This window comes from Calonectris borealis, chromosome 1 (assembly GCF_964195595.1).
Source record: "Calonectris borealis chromosome 1, bCalBor7.hap1.2, whole genome shotgun sequence".
NCBI lineage: Eukaryota > Metazoa > Chordata > Aves > Procellariiformes > Procellariidae > Calonectris > Calonectris borealis.
The window spans coordinates 187,037,282-187,056,901 of NC_134312.1; the positions used below are offsets into that span (position 1 = coordinate 187,037,282).

Here is a 19,620-nt window from a genome sequence, read left to right on the forward strand (position 1 = left end):
TTACATTTGGTTAATGTACTTGTGTTATCCTACTTCTTAGCGGCATACAGCACTTAAAAAAACAACAAACCGAACCTTCCTAAAACAAATTTTTTGGTTAAGCAAGCAATTGACACTTGTGTACTTATTTCAGTGTAAGTATATACTTCCTATTTTACTGATCTGTGATTAAGCATGGACTAATAACAAAATGCTGTCCAACCCATCAGAACAAATGATTATTTTCTCTGTGCTTTTTATTCCATTACACTGTAGCTTTCTGAGGCAAAAGACAGTAGAGCTCTTGCTGTGTGTCTGAAAGCTAGTTGTGAGAAGAGCAAAATATTTTTCCTTTGGCTAATAAGGGTGTTTTCACTGATTGTGTTAGAAGAACCAGTGTATAAAATACAAATCCTATGCAAGCAGGTATGTTTTAACATTTGTAAAGGTGGTTCTGGTAGCCTGTGTTCAGATGTAATAGCGTTGCGCTGAAATTTTAAAATTATGCATTTTAGATTCTTTTTATATATTTAAGTTTAACGTTTTTCTACTTCATAGAAGGAGAAGCTGCAATGCTAGGAATTACACAAGTCGTTGGTTTTTTTTTTCGTATAGCTAAGTTAGCACAGACTGTGGATTAGAAATTTGCAGAAAGAATGTGTCATTCTTCCCTGTTTCTTCTGCTAAAAAATTAAGGCTACTGGAAAATAAATAAATATATAAATAAATAAATTGACTTTCAATTATGACAGAATTGACCTTCCCCGTGTTGATGTATTAAAGGATTAGGCCACAGATCTCTGTAAGCTAACAGTATATGATGTATACCTCTAAACATACTGTATGTTAATTAATATGCTTTATCCTCTTTTGTTTGCCAAACACTTTGCTAAGTCAGGTCTTGCAATTGCCTTTCTAAAGTGTGTGTTTTCTTATACATGTTTCTGAAAAGAATTTTTAAAAAATCAGGTTTTGCAGATTTAGCAAAACTTTGTTTTATTGTTTTCTGTATCTAAGAGGGTTTGTTACTGAAAACTGAACTAATAGTGAAGTTAAAATACTGAGATCAGCAGAATAGTATATGGTTGATGACTAACCTTTGGGAGCTGATTCATTGAATAAAGAAAGGGACAGATGTTACTTTTTAACCTTTTATTTCTTTATTTTTCCCTCTTGGATCTTAACAGAATGCTTTCATTTAAAACCTACATCTTAGAAATTCCTTAGCGGCATTTTTTGGAGGTGGGGAAAAGTCAATTCTGTCATAATTGAAAGTCAGTAAGTGTTTTGTTTTTTTTTTTTTTTAGCCTTTATAAGTCTGAAATAAAATGCATTTTCAAGCAATGGGAACCAAAAGTGGTCATGGTGGTAGTTGTATTAGCATGCTGTAGATGAACTGATCCCTTCCACAGTGATAGTGAGTTGCTTTCATTTAATATTGACATGAAAGGAGTGCATTTAATTAACGCTTTGCACTTTATACTCTACATTTCAAAGCACCAGACTGACCTTGACTTATTCTTCTAAATAATCAACTGAGTTAAGTGAGCATGGAAGAGGAAACTGAGTCAAGCTGGACTTAAAAGACTTTCTGGTTAGTACTTGAGAGAGGCTAAAGACAAACTATGCAATCTTTCTTACACTGATTCAAATTCAGTTTTTATCACATGTGTATAGTTAGGATATGTTCACACTGTAACAAACGTTCAAGGTGCTTTGGTGTGACAAGTCATCACTTCTTTGTTACTATGTGGCAAGTGACTCTTCTCTAACCTGCTCATAATGCAAATAAGGTGAGTTACCGGAAACCAATATTTCTCAGCTTTTCTGGTGGTTGTCCACGTTTTGAAGTGAGGTACAATCTTTCATGCCTCTCTGGCTTGAGCTTTCCATCACTTTTACCTAGTTTTCTGGTTTGTCTTCATATTCCTGTTGATCCTGCATACTGCTTCTGTTCTAGAGCTGCTGCCATGCTTCTTTTTTACCTGCTGTTTTCCAGACAGCACTAGCTTTCCACTAACTGCTAGTGCTCTCCACTGAGATTGAAATAATGCATCCCAGTGGACATGGCTGACTCTATCAAAGGCCTTCAGGGGTCTCTACACTGTTCCCAGACTACTGTGCAAAAACACTTAAGCTATTTCTCCACTGAACTGACAGAGTCCAGGTATTATTTATTAGCCTGGTCTCTGTGCTTGGCCTTACCTGTGATGAGGTGTCTGCTGCTAATGCCTTGTTGCAACCTGCACACCTTGTTGTAAACTGCTGACTTAAACCACCTTTTTGGTGGCAAAGCAAGTATAACTTAACTTGGACAAGCACAAGCTAATAAATATTGGGGTTTTTTTTTTTTGCCACTGTGATCTATTTCACCCATTGTTGAGCTCTTAATTGACTGTAACCACCTACTAAAAGATTGTCGCTGTCACTCTGAACAAGTCAAGGAAAGTCTTGAATATAAATCCATGGTCACAAACCACAGAACAGAATAATACAGAATTTCTATAGGGTTATGACATTTTCAGAAATGTTGTGGCTGTTTCTGGTTAGTGTCTAAACAGAGGAATTAGAGGAATTTTTTAGAAGGTTTGAATATTGAGAGCCTGGGAAAACTGATTTGTGAGAAGAAATGAAGAGAGTTTTAGTTTAGTGAGGAGTTGAACTGTATGCTTCGCTATTTTATATCTTCTATCATTTAAGGTAATGCACGTATATTTTTTCATGGCCTAAAGATGAGGGGAAATTTTGTGGAACTGAAAGGAACAACAGACATAAAACTGCGAAATTATTTTTACATTCAGAAATGAATGCTAATATCGAGACTGAAGACTACACTGAAATGGAAGAGGGATAGACAGGCAAATTTTTAAGGCCAAAACTCCCGCAGTCTTAACTTTCAGAGCTCCACTTTCAGTATGTTTAGTGAGTCTCTTTTTTTCTACTAGAAACCTCCAGGCAATTGCAGTATTATGTTATGCACATAGCTGGAATAGCCCCATCCGGGTAGGTGGGAGGTAGGTACTTAGTTAAAATGCATAGGATCCAGAAGGTAGATATAGAGGAACATAGCTTCTTCTAGATGAGCTCAGAGCAGGCTACCACTTTTTCCATACTGAGCTCAATACTACAGGCAGCAATCACAGCCACTTGCCTTTGGAGCCGAAGCCAGAGGAGCCACTGGGTGTGGTGGCAGTGCCTACATCTTGTACAGCTGCCCGTTTGCTGGGAAAGTTGTCGATCTGTATTCTAGCCCCTACTAAGCCAGCTCTAGAAGGCTTTAAAACCGGTATTTCCCAACTCTTCCCCTATTCCCTCTCTGTCTAGAAGTGAGATTGGGTACAATCAAAGACAGAGAATTTTAGCTCCAGGAACCTTAGCAGCAAAGGCAGCTTGGCTCCAAATCCAGTTATTGGGGCATTCACATTGAAATTTGAGCTTTAAGTCCTGCTGTCAGGCTTGTTGGTAGAAAATATATAAGCTAGTTCTTAGATAAATGCAGAAGTAAGTCACATATAGAAGAGACAGTCTGGTGATAAAAGCATTTTCACTGTCGTTATGTTTTGAATTCAAGCTAAACAGGCCTAATCTGATTTCTCATGTTTCCTGGGGGAAAGTTCAAGGCATTATTGAACTGTCATATGGTAATAGAAATAGTGCCACAGATGACTTTATTTCATTTGTTTGGAAGATTACATGTAGGCTTTTCAGAAGTGGAGAGATGCCTCCAACACTTGCAATGCTTATTTCCCTTCTTGAATTCTGCAAACGTGTGAGAAGTCAGTCCCTTCTTCAAGGTTTACTACATATCTTTCAGCAGCTTCTTGTTCAACATGGAGATATTTCTTATTGTCCTTCTTGAGATGCCTGACTGTCTTCAAGCACTGTCTAGGAAAATATATACACCTAATCTGGCGGTTTTGAGTTAGTAAAAGGTAGGAGTTACTATTGTCTAAATCAGATGTTCAAGCCTTTTTTGTGGGTTTGGTTCCAAGAGCCCAGTTAGACTTAAAGTGAATTTTAGCTGATAACGAACACTGTCTGAAATCTGTCAGAAGTCTGTCTGTTTACAAATATTTGTACTATAAGATAAAGTCCAGCCAGTGATTGACACTAAGTAATGGAAAGAGGTTACTGGGCTTCATGTCTTTGTTGGGGCTTCCATGAGTCAAAGCGTGAAAGATGGAAGATACTAATGTACATTTGTGGCCGTAGTATTTAAGTTAATATTCCAATACCATTTTCAAGCAATGTCATGATGTGATTCTCAGTGAAGGACTTTGCAAAACAATATTTTTTTTTTAGCTCTTCATGTTTTTGTAATAAACTGATACTTTCTGTTACGTACTGTGTTGAACTAGTCTGCGCAAATAATTTCAAGTAATCCCGAATAGTTGTCTGCCTTGCGTTTTTATCTGCTTTGTCAGTGTATGTTCCAAGTTAAACCTGATGCGTTGGCATGGGTTAATGGGACTGACCTATAAAATCTAATGTAGCGTGTGGAATATAGAACTTACTTCTATCTTTCTTGTAAATTATATATGAAATGTCCACGTCAGACATCAGAAATACTCGCTGTTAAAGTGAAAGGTACATATATTTCAAATTAGAATTTGCATGTTATTCTGATTCCTGTTTTTCTGCTTTAGGCCAGAACTATGATAGCAATTGGACTTGGTGTTGCAACTGTTGCATTTGCAGGTAAGCTAAATTGCCAGCTGAGTGCGGAACTGGCACTTGTGAGCTGCTGTTTCCAGAAGGGTTAATGAAGTTTTTATGAATATAAATAATGGAAAGTGGAAAGGTCGGTTGAGAGTACTATGGAGAATTGTGTCCAGTTACAGTTCCTGTCCCTTCAAAATCCTTGACATATTTTCCAAAATTCTTTTTGAAAAGTCACAGCTGGAGAAACTAATTTTACGGGCAGCAGCTAAAAGGTTCCATCTGCTTTTTGTCTGCAAAATGTAATGTGAAAAGTTTACTTTGTTTATTTAATAACATATTGCAAGGTGGATGCTCTTTTGTAGGGAAGAGTGCAACAGGATCTTGTGATGTGAAGGTGATGCTTGACAAATTCAAACAGAGAAAAATAGAAGGTTTTAGTGGCTACAGTGATTTATCGTACTAAACTGTTCCCGTAGTACACTGTTTGTTACCTGAACTCTTTGCATCTGGACTGTATGTTCTACTGAAAAATAGTTTTTAGTCTGAACACAGGGCATGGGCTTAACATGATTTATACTCTGGATTACTCAGACTAGATAACTGTGGTCTATTCTGGTTTTGAAATACACAAATCAATTTCCATTATTTTTGGCATATAAAAGCAACCACAGTCAGCTACGTGCAAATGCATGCACTGAGAATAGATGCAATAGATGCAAGTTGTACCAAACTTCAGCAGGTGTTTGCTGGGTACAGCTGTGTGGTTTTTTTGATTAGGGGAAGGAAAGACAAGATCTTTGGTGATGTACACGCATTAAGCAGTTTATCTATGTGTTTTTATAGAAGCAGAAGAGGAATGCTCTTAGCATTTCTATTGCTGGTTGAGCTGAAGAATTAATGGCAGCTAGCAAAGAAGTGGTAACAAAAAGAAGAAGGTGAGGTAATATGTAGGTACATCACAGCAATTCAACAGTAATACTCTTAACAGTAGTTTCAACTTCTGTGTTAACATAGGCACAGGCTTAGCTAACTAAACCTATGGACACATTGCGTATTTTAAGAATGAAAGCAAGATGCTATTTGAATGAAGTAGAGCCACATTTTATAAAAAGTTTTTCCATTGCGTATAATAGTAAGTTACATTGCTAGTGAATAGTTAACCAAAACAATAATTGGGGAGAGGGGATTTACAGGGAAAATCCTCCAGTAACATGGCACAAATCTTGATTCTGAAGTTGTTGATTCTGCTTTGTACTTCTGAGAATGCAGTCTAATAGAGTTCCCGCTAGCCTTTCCTAGCTATAGATGTTCACTGCCGGTGGGGAGTTGAATGGCTCTGAATCACAGAAGATCCTCTCTTTGTAACAAAATAAAAAATGCAGTACTTACAAAATGTGTGATTAAGCATACAACATCACAGCAAGAAACAGGTAGTACATAGATTTCTTTTTTTTGAAGACGTAACCTTTGAACAGTATTTAATAAATAATGTATATTCAAAGCTAATGTTTCATACTGCCCTTTTTCTTAAAGTTCACAAGGCAGATATCTTCATTTATCATATTGAAACACAGTTAAATCTATTTATTTTGTGAGCAAACACAATGGATCTTTGCAGTCCGTGACTAGGTTTTTAGATGAAGTATACTAAACCTCTTCCCCTCCCTCCCCCAATAGTACAAAGATTGAAAAATGTAAACTGTAGCAAATTCACCATGGGACTTCGGCTGGGCAGGATGCAGAAACGGCTGTTGAGGGAACATCTTGAAAAGCAGTAAAGTGCAACGGTGCAGTACAGCAAATAAATGAGACAAAAAGATTAACAAGGAAGGATTTTTTTTTTTTAAACCAAAATTCTTTCTGCTGTAAGCTAATGAACATAAGTTGGAGACTTTTTTTTTCCCTTTTGGTGAATGTTGGTTATAATTTCATTTAACTTCAATCTTTTTCAGGTCGTTATGCTTTCCACCTTTGGAAACCATTGGAGCAGGCAATTACAGAGACAGCAAAGAGGATTTCAACTTCTGTAAGTTTAAAGGTTACTTTATGCTAAATTTATGATTTTTTATTTCAAGTATTTAGGAAGGAGACATTTCATGTTAGATATGGTAAGTGCCACATAGATTTTTTTTTTTTTTTTTTTCCTTCTTCTTCTCCCCTCTCAGGATAGGGGTGTTTCTTACTGTGTATGTTCTGGCATATTATCTGGTATATTTTAAAGCCCTGTGGATGAAGCTATATCAAAAGATGTTGTGAGTTTGATAAACTGTTCTGATTTTCCTGATGATGTTTCATGTTTCAGAACTCTTTGCTAGTAAGTGTATGATAAATTGTTGAAGTGGGCTGTGAGAAAATAGTTAATTCCTAGAGATTACAAAGTAATGACATGCAGTTTCATTTCAAGAAGGTAAAAATGAAAGAATTTAGTCATTTTTCTTTCAGATACAATGTTAAAAATCAAGAAGACACATTGATAAACTTCTAGAAAACGTTGCCATAGAGGTGGGGGAGCTTGTTTTCTTCTTCATGTATAAGTTGCTTTTTTTTTTTCCTTCCCCAGCTAATTTGAGCTTTTAACCAAGTTTTTGTTCTTTGTTTTGCACTACATATTTAAAAATATAATAATGAGGTAAAAAATCAAGAGATAGCGTTGTGAGAGTAGCATATGCAGGGAATATTCAAGAGCATTTACTTTTTGCTTCAATGGCTATACTGTCCTCTGGTAAATAAATAAATATGTTTCATTCCTGTTTGATTAAAGTAATTCCCAGCGAGGTAGATGTCTGCTTGTGGCAGTGTATTCTTTCAGAGTTCATAGTCTGTGAACACTTATCCACAGTGGAAGGAATACAATTCCCCTCTTGATGCTGATGGGTGAGGGTGTTGAGGGAGTGGTTGTTGCAGATTATCATTTCCTGAAAAATATATTAAAGGTAGGTTTTTTTTAAAAAGCGATCATTAGCATTGTACTTATTAATGTGAGGCTGGTTGCAACACAGAGCCTGTCTACAGTGTATAGGCAGATGCTGGGGTCCAAATTCATTTGCCATCTGTACATCGTGTTCATGTGCTGAACATGCAACGTTGATCAGTGCAAGCTTCCTGGGCAGGTAAAGACTCGAAACGTGGGCTGTCCTCTTGGGGCTGGTCCACACTTAACTGCGATGCGTATCAGCCAGAAACGGTGCTCCTGTCCCTCTATTGCATTGCTGTTGTGAGACCAACACCAATTTTTTTTTTTTCCCCCTTCCTTTTCAAAGTAATTTTTTGAGAGATTCACAAGTTGTCTGCCAAAACAGCAGAGGAGACTTTAGGTACTGCAAATTAAATTGCTTTCACATGATATGGATACAGTCTGACCTGCAGGCTTGCTAGAAGTAGCTAGCAATAAGGACATGTGGCTTCAGAGTAGGGAGTGCTTCAATCTTTACCCTTCCTCCCCAGCAGTTTTTGCTCCAGCATTTCTTCTTCTATCCATTTGTAGATATAGGCTAGAGAATCTAAATTCAGACATGTTCACGTAAGAAAGCAGGCAGTGACTCTTTTCAACACGTTGAAATATGACATGCCACTGCATAGAGAGGTGTCTCTTCCTAGGAGACTCTACCCCTCAATACTGATAAAATGGCTGAGCCAAGCTCATTACAGGCCTATCTCATTTTTACCACAGTGGCTTTCAGTGTTCCGCAGAATTCATGAACAACCATAAAGAGCAGCCCAGGAGCTTCTGCATTCTCAGTGTTCCTAGTCCCTGGAGCTGCATCCTCTGTCTGCCTTCACATCCTGCCTTATAGCCCAGAATTGTATGTTGATTTCCGGTAGAGTATCTCTCTTCTGCTATTCTATTTCTGAACTTGAAAATACAAGTTTTCAGTGTAAGACGAGATCTGCTGATTACAGTAAAAACTCTCTTCCTATTTGCCGTTAACTGTATGTATTTGTCAGCTTTACATTTGTGAGGGTAGTGATAATATTTTTCTTCTACAGTCATAGTACAAATTTAAGACCCTCGTATAATTCTTTGCCAAGATTATTTATTCTTTACTACTCTACTTTCTTGGATTGTATTTTTTTCCAAGTTTTTTTTCTTCTCCCCTTACAATCGATTATTTCCTGTTTATAATTTTTCTTTAAAACAACAGAGAAAACATTAGGTACAAAGATCCTATGTAAGTGCTTATTGTCCAAACTTCTTATTTTAGTTTTACATGATTTTGTTTGGGGAATTTGAAGCTGCTGAGTATAATCTGTGGATTAGCACTTTCGTCACATTTCTTTACAGCATATTGCCCTCTAAACTATACTGACAAAGGAAATCAAGCAGGTAGTACTTCTACCTATGCTTACTGGAAAAAGCATCTCATATGACATTTAGTGTCTAGGCTTAGTGTTATTTTGCTGGTTTCCTATGGTGTTTGGAGGCACCTAACTTGGGCACTATAATTTTTCAGTGCTTACTCTAGCTTTCTAGAATCAAACCCTGTCCCTCATCAACTCCTTTTTTTGAGAGACTGTGAAGCAGCTGCCTATTTAAAAGCTAGCTTGATCTCTCTGTAAGCCCCTGCTCTTCCTCCCCCCATTTGCAATTCTCCCCTCTCCCCTGTTTGCAATAGAAATCACAATTCGTGTTGGTTGCAGTCACACAGGGTAATCCATAAGCTATTTATTCTTTCTTCCTGTTCACTAATAAATGACATGGGTAAGGTCAAGTTGAGCAATTATGATGCTATCATTTAAAATGCCTGCTTGCTGTATCTTGAGTATTTGACACTTTCTATTTTCTATTAGAAGAAGAGGAAACGGCCTCAAGTTGCGCCAGGGGAGGTTTAGATTGGATATTAGGAAAAATTTCTTCACCGAAAGGGCTGTCAAGCATTGGAACAGGCTGCCCAGGGAAGTGATTGAGTCACATCCCTGGAGGTATTTAAAAGACGTGTAGATGTGGTGTTTAGGGACATGTTTTAGTGGTGGACTTGACAGTGCTAGGTTAATGGTTGGACTCGATGATCTTAGAGGTCTTTTCCAACCTAAACAATTCTACGATTCTATTTAATTACCTAAATAAATAACATGTACAGTCAACAACTGCACTCATCTTTTAGTCAAAAATAGTAAGTAAAGGCAAGTAAAAGTGTTATGTTTTATTCTGAATTTCTGCCTCTCATTTAACTTTAGCTTATGTCAGTTACACTTCATATTTAAGAATATATATTTAAATGCTACTGTAATTTAGTCCTGAAGTTTTCTGCCATCTTTTTTTCAGTGGAGAAAGACATAGGAGGAATCATTGTCATTTCCCCTCTATGACAAGTCATAATGCTCGTTTCCAGAGAAACGCTTTTTTAGTTTGAGCCTAGTTTTGTTACTGGTGTCACAAATGCCAGTGACACTGTTTTGTTTCTGTGTGTACTGACGAGAGTCTGTTGCCCAGTAGAAGGTGCATAGCACTAAGTAGTCATTTGGCTTTTCTTCCTCAGACAGACCTTAATGCTGTTAATTATAATGTTAATATTTCCTTAAATGTGAAATAAAAAAAAAAGGAAGTATTTCAATAGCATTCATTACCTTTCTTTGTTGAATCAATGATATTGAAGGTTGAAAGATAGATAGACGATATTGAAGGTAGAAACAGCAATTCTAGGCAAAATGAACTGTCAAAATACTAAAATCCCACAATCCTGAAAATTCTGTGTTCCAGAAGAAAAAGGTATCTTCCATAGCACTTCGTTAGAGATTTTTGCACTGTGTTTCCCTTATTGGACCTGATTCTGCTCAGACTCATAGAGTTGAATTGAGAGGTAAGGGTAGCAACCATCTCTCTTGTCCTTCGTTGAAAATAAAGTTTCCAGAGAAGAATGCAATTTGCAGTCCTTCTTATAATTTTTTTCTAACTGAAGTTAAGGAAGTTAAAGTTGATCTTAGCAAATTGTAGGTTATATTATAACACAGCTTCTAAATAGTTTGTTATTGTAGTTTGTTTGTGTTTTGGGTTTGTTTTTTTTTTTCCTTCTAGTGTTTGTTACCTTTTCAATGGAGGACTGTATTGGTGGTGGAACAACACACAGAGTTTTCAGAAAAATTCACTACTTCAAGTAATATGATGGATGGTCTCAGTTACGGAGTTTTGAATCTCTTACCTAGCATGGAAACACTAATTATGCTTTCCCTTGCTGTGCCAGGAAAATTATCTTGAAGATGTTGTGGTCCAAATGGAGTGGATTTTCATAGCTGACTGTTTTTGTGAAAATTTGCAAGAGTGAATAGACATTTGCAGAGCAAGTCCAGCCATTTTCTGTTCCCCCCCCAAGCCTATTAATAGCGTTTTTTCAGGAAGGAGAATTTGCTTACATAAGTTGCTAAACAGTAACAACATGCAAGGAAATTAAGTAAATTAAGTGATAGCCCCTCCCCTCATCCCAAATAGTACGAAGAAACAGATAGCTCATTTCAATGATTTTTCCAGTACAGAATTTGTTTGCAATAGCCAGGGTTAATAAATAATCAAGTGTCTAGAACTGCCCGCTCATCTAGGAGTTCTCATAACAGAAAAATATCTTGAGTATTGTTTCATTTCATTGCAGCCATTACTTAGAATTTACAACTAGGAAAAAAAAAAATGCTTTAATTTGAATAGTATGCAAAAGTTGTTTCATTAGGGAACTAGAAATTTGCCAAGATGTTTCCTAAAATGAAGACTCAATGTTTCTTCCCCTTATTCTAACCAATGGGAAAAATGACTTTTATGTCTAATTTCCTTTTGCTTTAAATTCTGTTTAGGATCAAGATCTTAAATTAAGAACTGATTATTCTTGCTACGTGCTTCTCTTCTGAGAAGAAAATATTTTTTCCTGATTATCAATTTAACAAACTGTTTTTGCTTATGTGCCAAAGGCCACAGACAACACAATTTCTTTTTTCAGCCCTCTTGGAAGTGAACCGAATCAAGGCTTCCCGAGGTTAGAGGAGCGTCAAGAAAGCAGGCTTTAAAACCATGAAAAAGTATTACTGAAATCTGTAGCCATCCCTCCCTATTTTATTTCAAATAGTATTTTAGATTAAATCTAGCAAGAACAGAGACGAGCTGTGTTAGAGGTAATTCAAATATTGCTGTTGTCTACATGAACAGTGAACCAATGTCCTCCTGTATTAGAGTTGAAGAACAGAGAAGAATTAACCTCTTCAGAAATCCATTGGCACCTAAGCTGCTTTGGGAGAAGTTCTGGAAAATCTTTCAGAGGATATTAAAGTGTGCTTTTCTCTCCTGGCTGTAGTAATTGTTTGGCATCATTGTGAATTTCTGTGCAGTTCTACCTCCTCAGGGGTGTTATCTGGTGGCCATTAAATCGTTAGCATCGTTTCCTCTCGGAGGACTGGAGAAGCCCTGTGTGTTCCCTTAGTGTTACATACTCTAACCTGTAATGTCGGTGTGCACTATTACAGACCTGTTTTGTGTTGCCCTGTAGCTATAGCAGCGTTTCCTCGACAGATGTTTCCTGTAGGTATGACATGTCCGCAGTTGCTTCAGCTTTGATACCCGTAGTGTTACGGTAGTGCTTATTTGGTGTATGGTTTGGAGTGGGAAGAAGGAAGATAAAATTAGTTTCAGATCATAGCAGCACACCAAAAAATCTTTTCTGTGGCTGTGTGTGACTTCATGGCAGCAATAGGTGAAGCATTTCTGAACCATGCTTTTGGGTGAGTGTCACTTCTAGGCTTAATTAAAGGCTTTGCTCAGATATCATAGACAGAGGCCTTTAAGTGCTTTAATGCTTTTGAAATTACGTAAGAGAGAGTTTGTGTAAATGTAAGACAAAATTCTCACTGAATATGAATGGATATATTTAGTGAGAAACGTGTTTTATTAAGGGCCGGGCACGTTTTTACTTGTGGGTAAAAGGAACACTTAAAAATAATCTCAGCTCTCAGGCCAGACTTCCCTTTGATAGCAACAAAAGCAGCTTATTTTTCCCCAGTTGATAGGTTTTGCATTGAGGAAAAACTTCAATCTTGTTGAGTGATTTCCGTATGCTGGTTCCCAAAGGCAGGCTGTCTTAGAGCTACATCTGCTGCCTCTGGGACTTGTGCAGCTTAGAATATTATGTGTGTAGGAATGGGCTAGTCCCTAATTCTTCTTATAGAAACACTTACATTGAGGAAATCACTGCTAACCATCAGTGGTGGTTCAGTAACTCTTCTTTTTTTTTTTTTTAATTTAAAATTTAAAATGTATTTATGGTGAACAAATATACTTTCAACCCATTCTCTGTGACAATTAATTGTTGTAATGATTTACTCTCATCTCCATCTCCTTCTTTTTAATGTTCTTTTCCCACTCGTCTTTTTTCTCTCCTCCTTAAAACAGTGGCTAAAGTCTCACATGCCAGTAAGTTTAAAAAAACTAACCCCAGATCCCATATCTAATAGTCACCAGTCATCGGTATCTAGGGTAGGATATAAAGGCAAAATAGGTTAGGATTTCCCCATATACTCTGCTACTTTCCAATGTTCTCCAGCTCAGTGATTTCCTGAAATAGGGGTTGTGGCTTAATGCTAAGCCTTTTTTTTGGTTTCTTTTTGTTTATTTTTCAGGGTTCCTTCCAAGACCTCTTGATACATTTTTTTTGAAGTAACATTCCCTCATGTGAAAAACCTTATTGACTCTTCATCTTTCTTTGTAGAAATATCTGGACTTCACAGCGATAGTCAATAATTCCTTGGATGCCAAAGTATTGTGACTTTCACCGTTTTCCATTGCAGTGGTACCAAAGCTGTTCTAAACAAGTTCTTCCCCCTTTCCCTCCCCTGCCCTCCCCAACACACACACTGTACCACTCTATGCTATATGTACTTTGATTCTGGACTCTTTTGCCTGAAGGCAGGTTTTTAATGGTTGTGGCTATTAATATCTCTTATTAGCAGTAGAAGATTATAAAAACACAGATAGTTATTTTTAAGTCTTTTTTTTGTATGTGTTAACACTCAGGAGAAGTCCTTTCATATTATCTGGTTTGTAGTCATTCCGTGCCTTCGAAATAAATTATAGATGAATGTAATGCTCTGAATGAGGTCATATAAATACAATTTAGGTCCTGGCACCTTGTACATGAAACTAATTATTGCTTGTTTTCCCTTTCTTCTTTTTAGAGTCTTTCATCGTACTATAAAGGAGGATTCGAACAGAAAATGAGTAGGCGAGAAGCTAGTCTTATTTTAGGTGTAAGGTAGGTGTGTTGCATTAATATGTTTTTGTTTGGTAAGTATTGAATGAAGAAAATACATGTTGTGAGACACTGGAATACTCTTGCCAAAACCATAACTTTTTTTTAAAAGACTGCTAATGGCTTATAAACCATTCTAATATTCTTAGCTTAAGCTAAAAAGCAAACAATAAAATGCTAATAAAACATGCAACTTGTGTTTGGCTTGAAGGCATGGTAACATATTGCAGTGGAGAACTGGTGCTCTAGAAATAATCAGAATAGCACATACTGTGCTAATTAGTGTGATCACATGGCCTGGTCTCCAAGAAACCCCTTGAGATAAGTAATATTGTAGATTATATTAATAAATGAGGAAAACAAATCAATTTTGCTTGTTTTTTTCATAAATCAGTAATACTATTCTTTTTTTCTCCACTGTGATTTGTTTGGATTTAAAAAGTTGTGGCATATTCCAAACAAAAGTGCTTGGAGAGGCTTGTCATTTAGAGTAAGTATGGGAAATAATTTCCAAGCTGAGTATTCAATGGACTTTCAGTGGATTTTTTCAAAAACATCTGGATGGCCCATGGTAGCACACACCTTAGTGTTTTCTGTAAAGCAGCGGTGAGTTTGAGGACTTTCCAGATGAGAGTAGCAGATCTGACCTTAGGTAGTAGATTTCTTATTTATGGTTTAGATCAGTTCTGAATTTTAAGGTGAAAAAAAAATAAGGAGGATGGTTTTAATTATCCCCAGAAGAAATTATTTCAGATGGTGAAAACTGGGACTTAAAATCCTGTTCAGTGTGCTATTTGTGATTACTTCCAACATAATGGATATTATGCAGATTTAGCATTCATTTCAAGAAATTGTAAAATAAAACATTACATTTATTTGAAATATTTCATGCTTGCACACTGAAGAAGAGATTTACAGCAATGCTCTTCAGAAATATTTCCTTTGGCCTTTAAGTTTGATAATGTATTAACATTTTAACTTTATAAGGGCAAATTCAGTGATATTCCAGAGTAGCACATGAACAGCTCAATTAAAGTGTGTTTACAGTGGCAATGCCTAGCCTGAACACTGCTCATATACATGGATGAAGTTTCATCACATCTGAAATCAGTCCCCTTTAATTTTTAATTTTAATAGCTTGAATCTGCACTGGGAACAGTGACACTGCTTGTTGTAGTTGGACCGAGTCTTGCAAATACCAACACTTAATCAGATTTGAGGAAAGTTCTTAATGTTTAAAGGATTGAGCCTTTAATTGTGTAGAAGCAATGGCTAACATCTTTAAACAATGTGAAAATTTCCTATAAACACACTTTTCTAGACCAGTTTTAACCTACTGCTTACTGTATTTTATATAAATATAAAAATGCCACCAAAAAAAAAAAAGCGAGTTTTAGAGTGTTACGGAAAATGCCAGGGTATGCACAAATGCACGAACTAGATCTGTCTGGGCCCTGATCTTATTATTGTAACACTTGTCCTCTGTGTCGTCACTTCCAAGTTATATTAAATTTTGAGGCAAAGACTTTCTTCATAATTTCAAGTGCTGAGTATGCATGAGCAGTATAAATAATAAATACAAGCCATGATAAAGGTGAGCATTTAATAGTAGCTTTTAAATGTCAAATATATTGGCCCATTACACATTCCAAATGTTATTCTTTAATAACATAGAATCATAGAATCATTAAGGTTGGAAAAGACCTCTAAGATCATCGGGTCCAACCGTCAACCCAACACCACCATACCCACTACACCATGTCCCTAAGCACGTCATCTACACGTCTTTTAAGTACTTCCAGGGATGGGGACTCAACCACTTCCCTGGGCAGCCTGTTCCAAGGCCTGACCACTCTTTCAGTAAAGAAATTTTTCCAAATGTCCAGTCTAAACCTCCCTTGGCGCAACTTGAGGCCATTTCCTCTCGTCCTATTGCATGTTACTTGGGAGAAGAGACCAACACCCACCTCGCTACAACCTCCCTTCAGGTAGTTGTAGAGAGCGATGAGGTCTCCCCTCAGCCTCCTCTTCTCCAGACTAAACAACCCCAGTTCCCTCAGCCGCTCCTCATAAGACTTGTGCTCCAGGCCCTTCACCAGCTTCGTTGCCCTTCTCTGGACACGCTCCAACACCTCCATGTCCTTCTTGTAGTGAGGGGCCCAAAACTGAACACAGTATTCGAGGTGCGGCCTCACCAGTGCCGAGTACAGGGGCACCATCGCCTCCCTGCTCCTGCTGGCCACACTATTTCTGATACAGGCCAGGATGCCGTTGGCCTCCTTGGCCACCTGAGCACACTGCCAGCTCATGTTCAGCCGGCTGTCAACCAGCACCCCCAGGTCCTTTTCCTCTGGGCAGCTTTCCAGCCACTCTTCCCCAAGCCTGTAGCGTTGCCTGGGGTTGTTGTGGCCAAAGTGCAGGACCCGGCACTTGGCCTTGTTGAACCTCATACAGTTGGCCTCAGCCCATCGATCCAGCCTGTCCAGGTCCCTCTGCAGAGCCTTCCTACCCTTGCGCAGATCAACACTCCCGCCCAATGTGGTGTCGTCTGCAAACTTACTGAGGGAGCACTCGATCCCCTCATCCAGATCATTGATAAAGATATTGAACAGGACCGGCCCCAGTACTGAGACCTGGGGAACACCGCTCGTGACCGACCGCCAACTGGATCTAACTCCGTTGACCACAACTCTCTGGGCTCGGCTCCAGCCAGTCTTTTACCCAGCGAAGAGTGCACCTGTCTAGGCCGTGAGCCGCCAGCTTCTCTAGGAGAATGCTGTGGGAGACAGTGTCAAAGGCTTTACTGAAGTCCAGGTAGACCACATCCACAGCCTTTCCCTCATCCACTAGGCGGGTCACCTGGTCATAGAAGGAGATCAGGTTGGTCAAGCAGGACCTGTCTTCCATGAACCTGTGCTGGCTGGGCCTAATCCCCTGGTTGTCCCGCACATGGCTTGTGAGCGCCCTCAAGACGAACCGCTCCATAATCTTCCCCGGCACCGAGGTCAGGCTGACCGGCCTGTAGTTCCCCGGATCCTCCTTCCGGCCCTTCTTGTAGATGGGCATCACATTGGCAAGCCTCCAGTCAGCCGGGACCTCCCCTGTTAACCAGGACTGCTGGTAAATGATGGAGTGTGACTCAGCAAGCTCCTCCGCCAGCTCCCTCAGTACCCTCAGGTGGATCCCATCTGGCCCCATAGATTTGTGAGCATCCAGGTGGCATAGCAGGTCGTTAACTGCTTCGTCTTGGGATTATGGGGGGTTTATCCTGCTCACCGTCCTTGTCTTCCAGCTCAGGAGGCTGAGTACCCTGAGGTTAACTGCTCTGACTATTAAAGACTGAGGCAAAAAAGGCGTTAAGTACCTCAGCCTTATCCTCATCCTTGGTGGCAACGTTCCCCCCTGCATCCAATAGAGGATGGAGATTCTCCTTGGCTCTCTTTTTGTCATTAATATACTTGTAAAAGCATTTTTTGTTGTCTCTCACGACAGTGGCCAGGTTAAGTCCTAGCTGGGCTTTTGCCTTTCTAATTTCCTCTCTGCATGACCTAACAAGATCCCTGTACTCTTCTTGAGTTGCCTGCCCCTTCTTCCAAAGGTGATAAACTCTCCTTTTTTTTCCTGAGTCCCAGCCAGAGCTCCCCGTTCAGCCAGGCCGGTCGTCTTCCCTGCCCGTTCTTCTTACGGCACATGGGGACAGCCCGCTCCTGCTCCTTTAAGACTTCCTTCTTGAAGAACGTCCAGCCTTCCTGGACCCCTTTGCCCTTCAGGACTGTCTCCCAAGGGACTCTCTCGACCAGTGTCCTGAGCAGGCCAAAGTCCACCCTTCGGAAGTCCATGGTAGCGGTTTTGCTGGCCCCCCTCCTTACTTCACCAAGTATTGAGTATTCTATCATTTCATGGTCGCTAAGCCCAAGCCGGCCTCCGACCACCACGTCTCCCACCAGTCCTTCTCTGTTTGTGAACAGCAGGTCAAGCGAGGCACCTCCCCTAGTGGGCTCGCTTACCAGCTGCGTCAGGAAGTTATCTTCCACACACTCCAGGAACCTCCTCAACTGTTTCGTCTCTGCTGTGTTGTATTTCCAGCAGATGTCTGGAAAGTTGAAGTCCCCCACGAGAACAAGGACTAGTGACTGTGAGACTTCTGCCAGCCTCTGGTAGAATATTTCATCTGCCTCCTCATCCTGGTTAGGTGGTCTATAACAGACTCCCAGCAGGATATCTGCCTTGTTGGCCTTCCCCCTCATCCTTACCCACAAGCACTCGACCTCATCATCACTACCATTGAGCTCTAGACAGTCAAAGCACTCCCTAACATACAGAGCTACCCCACCGCCTCTCCTTCTTCACCTGTCCCTTCTGCTTATAGCCATCCATTGCAGCACTCCAATCGTGAGACTCATCCCACCGTGTTTCCGTGATGGCGACTAAGTCATAGCTACCCCGCTGCACAATGGCTTCCAGCTCCTCCTGTTTGCCACCCATGCTGCGTGCATTGGTATAGATGCACTTGAGCTGGGCTGCCGATTTCTCCCCCGACATTGGCGTGCCGCCCCTAGGCTCTTCTCTAGTGAGCCTGGTTTTATCCCCTTCCTCCTTCGAACCTAGTTTAAAGCCCTCTCGATGAGCCCCGCCAACTCATACGCGAGAATCCTTTTCCCCCTGTGAGACAGCTGAACTCCGTCCGTCGCCAGCAGGCCCGGTGCCGTGTAAACCTCCCCGTGGTCAAAGAAGCCAAAATTCCACCGATGGCACCAGCCCCTGAGCCATGTGTTGATCCGATGAGTTTTCCTGTTCCCTTCGGTGTTCCTCCCTGCCACTGAAGGGATCGAGGAAAACACTACCTGTGCTCCCGATCCTCCCACCAGTCACCCCAGTGCCCTGAAGTCCCTTTTGATCCCTTCGGGACTTCTCTGCAACCTCCTCACTGCCAGCCTGTATAACCAGTAGCGGGCAGTGATCGGAGGCCTGTACCAGACCAGGGAGCTTCCTAGTAATGTCCTTCACCTGGGCCCCAGGGAGGCAGCAGACTTCCCTGTGGGATGGGTCTGGCCGACAAATTGGGCCCCCCGTCCCCCTCAGAAGGGAATCACCAATGACACCCTCCTTTTTTTCTTAGTGGAGGCAGTCGTAATGCGTGGGGCTGACGGCCTCGCCTCGGGCAACCCCCTGGATGGGCCTTCATCTGCGTCCTCGTTTGTCTGGTCCTCAAGTTCCAGAGCCCCATATCTGTTGTGTAGGGGCAACTGGGAAGGTTGAGGTGAGGGAGGCCGGGCGGGGGTTCGCCTGGCGCCCTGAGCAGGGACCTGTGTCCATTCCCCTCCGTCGCCTGGGTCTCCTCCTTCTGCCTGGTGGCAAGAGGGCAGGGGTCCTCCGCTTCTTGTGGAGCCTCCATGTGCTGCCCTTGCCTCAGGGATGGTGGGATGCGGCTCCACCAATCTATCTCCCTCTCGCACTCCCTGATACTCCTTAACCTCTCCACTTCCTCCTTCAGCTCTGCCACCAGGCTGAGCAGATCATCCACCTGGTCACAGCGCACACAGGCGTCGTCTCTGCTGCCCTCCTGTACAAGGGACAGGCTCAGGCACTCCCTGCATGTTGTAAGATTGCGGGGTTTTGGCAGAAATATGCGTGTGCATTATTTATATTTAAACTGTGTAAAAGATATCCAAAGCTACAAAGTACTCTATTGGAAATATTGACTAATTTTAAGTTTTAGTGTTCTTGCATTAGTTGTTGTGAAGCAGCACTGATTACTGAA

General features: G+C 40.3%; 1 protein-coding gene across 2 annotated transcripts in view; it reads left to right on the top strand.

Moving 5' to 3' along the window:
* Positions 1-19,620, top strand: part of DNAJC15 (DnaJ heat shock protein family (Hsp40) member C15) — a 30,588-nt gene that overhangs the window by 2,487 nt on the left and 8,481 nt on the right. Inside the window, exons 2-4 of one of the 2 annotated variants that reach the window (XM_075139380.1) lie at positions 4,626-4,677; positions 6,594-6,667; positions 13,786-13,862. In XM_075139380.1, the coding sequence (XP_074995481.1) occupies positions 4,626-4,677; positions 6,594-6,667; positions 13,786-13,862 (203 nt within the window). Of the gene's footprint in view, positions 1-4,625; positions 4,678-6,593; positions 6,668-10,654; positions 11,243-13,785; positions 13,863-19,620 lie in introns of those variants that run through there. The other variant, XM_075139381.1, reaches the window with a different exon arrangement.